This window comes from Condylura cristata, unplaced genomic scaffold, assembly GCF_000260355.1.
Source record: "Condylura cristata isolate star-nosed mole 26May11 unplaced genomic scaffold, ConCri1.0 scaffold00054, whole genome shotgun sequence".
In the NCBI taxonomy this organism is placed as follows: Eukaryota; Metazoa; Chordata; class Mammalia; order Eulipotyphla; family Talpidae; genus Condylura; species Condylura cristata.
This window is the reverse complement of record NW_004567155.1, coordinates 986,893-988,606: the sequence shown is the minus strand read 5'-3', so window position 1 is coordinate 988,606 and position 1,714 is coordinate 986,893. Positions and strand designations below refer to the sequence as shown.

General features: G+C 73.7%; 1 protein-coding gene across 1 annotated transcript in view; it reads left to right on the top strand.

Annotated features, from left to right (window-relative positions):
• The first annotated feature begins 63 nt into the window (after positions 1-63).
• Positions 64-1,714, top strand: part of TSPAN32 (tetraspanin 32) — a 7,311-nt gene continuing 5,660 nt past the window's right edge. Inside the window, exons 1-3 of the mRNA XM_012734330.1 lie at positions 64-129; positions 441-555; positions 1,060-1,157. Of these exons, the coding sequence (XP_012589784.1) occupies positions 64-129; positions 441-555; positions 1,060-1,157 (279 nt within the window). The remainder of the gene's footprint in view (positions 130-440; positions 556-1,059; positions 1,158-1,714) is intronic.

The following is a 1,714-nucleotide window of genomic DNA, read 5'->3' as shown; positions in this document are numbered from 1 at the left end:
CTCCTCCGGGCGCCAGCCCTGCACTGACCCAGGGAGCCCCTGCCCTGGCCCGCAGCACCCGCCATGGGGCCTCGGCGCCGAGTCAGGGTGGCCAAGTGCCAGATGCTGGTCGCCAGCTGCTTTATCCTGGTAAGAGGCCGGTGGGGGCCCACGCCCCTCACCCCTGCCCGGCACAGCCCTGCCCCACGGACACCCCTGCCCCGTGGCCACGTGTTGGGTCAGGTGGAGGCACAGGGTGGCCCTGCGGGCAGGAGCCCGTGGCTGTCCGTGCCCTGCCAGAACAGGGGGTGCGGGAGGCTGGCCGTGGGGTCTCCCATACAGGGCTGCAGGGAGCTGGAGCCCCGACTGCACACAGACGGCCTGCAGTTGGGGGCCTGGACGAGCCGCCGAGGGGCTGGGGTCGTCCGGGCCGGTGCCAGCCCCGATCTGGCTGTCCCCAGGTGCTAGGCCTCTCTGTGGCCGCCGCGGCAGCCCTCACCTACTTCGGTGCCCACTTTGCTGTCATCGGCCGCGCGGCCCCGGAGAGGGCCTCCTACCAGCCAGTGCACCGCCGGGGTGAGTGGGCTGAGTGGGAGGACCCCTGTGGGCAGGGCCCTGGGGGCTGCGGGGGGGCGGGCTGCAGGGGTCCCCGACAGGCTGGGCAGCTCCGGGGCACAGAGCGCTCTGGGCTGCCCTCAGAAGACCCAACAGGAACCGAGGAGGCAGGTGCAGCTGGGAGGGCTGGGGAAACGGACACCTCAGGGCTGGGCTGGCGGGGTGCCCAGCCCCCCACGCAGCTCCCCCAGGCCTGCAGGCCCGCCTCGTGGCCAGAGAGGGAAGCCCGCTGGGCCTGGCCAGGGCCTGATAAGATGACGGCCTCACCACCCCCACGGGGCCGTTGGGCTGTGGAGATAGTGGGGCAGGAAGCAGGGCTGCGCGGGGCGTCCAGGCCCGCTCCCCTGGGGGCCCCTTGAGCAGTGCAGGAAGGAGGGGTCTCGGGAGTCGGCGCCCCCTCCCACGACCTCCGGCTTGGGCTTCAGACCCGGCTCCCTGCACCCCTAACCCTTCCCGCTCCCGCAGCCGTGTGCTCGGGTGTCGGGCTGGCGGCGCTGCTGGCCTTGGGGGCCCTCCTGAGTGCTGCTGCCACCGTGCGGGAGGCCGCGGGCCTCATGGCCGGGGTGAGTTCTCCAGGGCCCCACCCTTGGCGTCCGTGGGGCCCGGGGCCCCACGTCAGTGACCAGCATGGGCGCTCCCAGGCCCCAGGCTGCAAGGGTGGGGTCGGGTGGGAGGCCCCTTTCCTGTTTTGAAGAGATGGGGGTGAGGTAGGCCCCTGACGTCCGGTTCCTGGGGGTCCGGGCTGCCCCAAAGGCTCCTGCAGCCAGGTGACCCCTCGCCCGCCTAACCCCTCACCTGAGCTGACACCGAGGCCTGCCGGCCGGCACCACACCCTCTGCCCACGGCCTCTGGGGTTCCCCTTGGGGGGCCCGGGTTCCACAGGACCTGGCTCCCCTCTGCCCTAGCAGCCAGCCCGGCACAGCGCAGCGCCCTCCCGCCCAGCTACCCCAGCTGGGCACTGCCGGCCGCGGCCTCTCCCCCCAGGGCCTGGCCCCCAGGCGGGTGGGGCTGCCCAGGCAGGCGCCATCTGACACCCCCGCCCCCGCCCCTGGTGCTGGTGCCAGGGGTGGGGTCTCGTCCTGCCCCCGTGGTCGTGGGAGTGGACGGGCAGAGTGGGGTC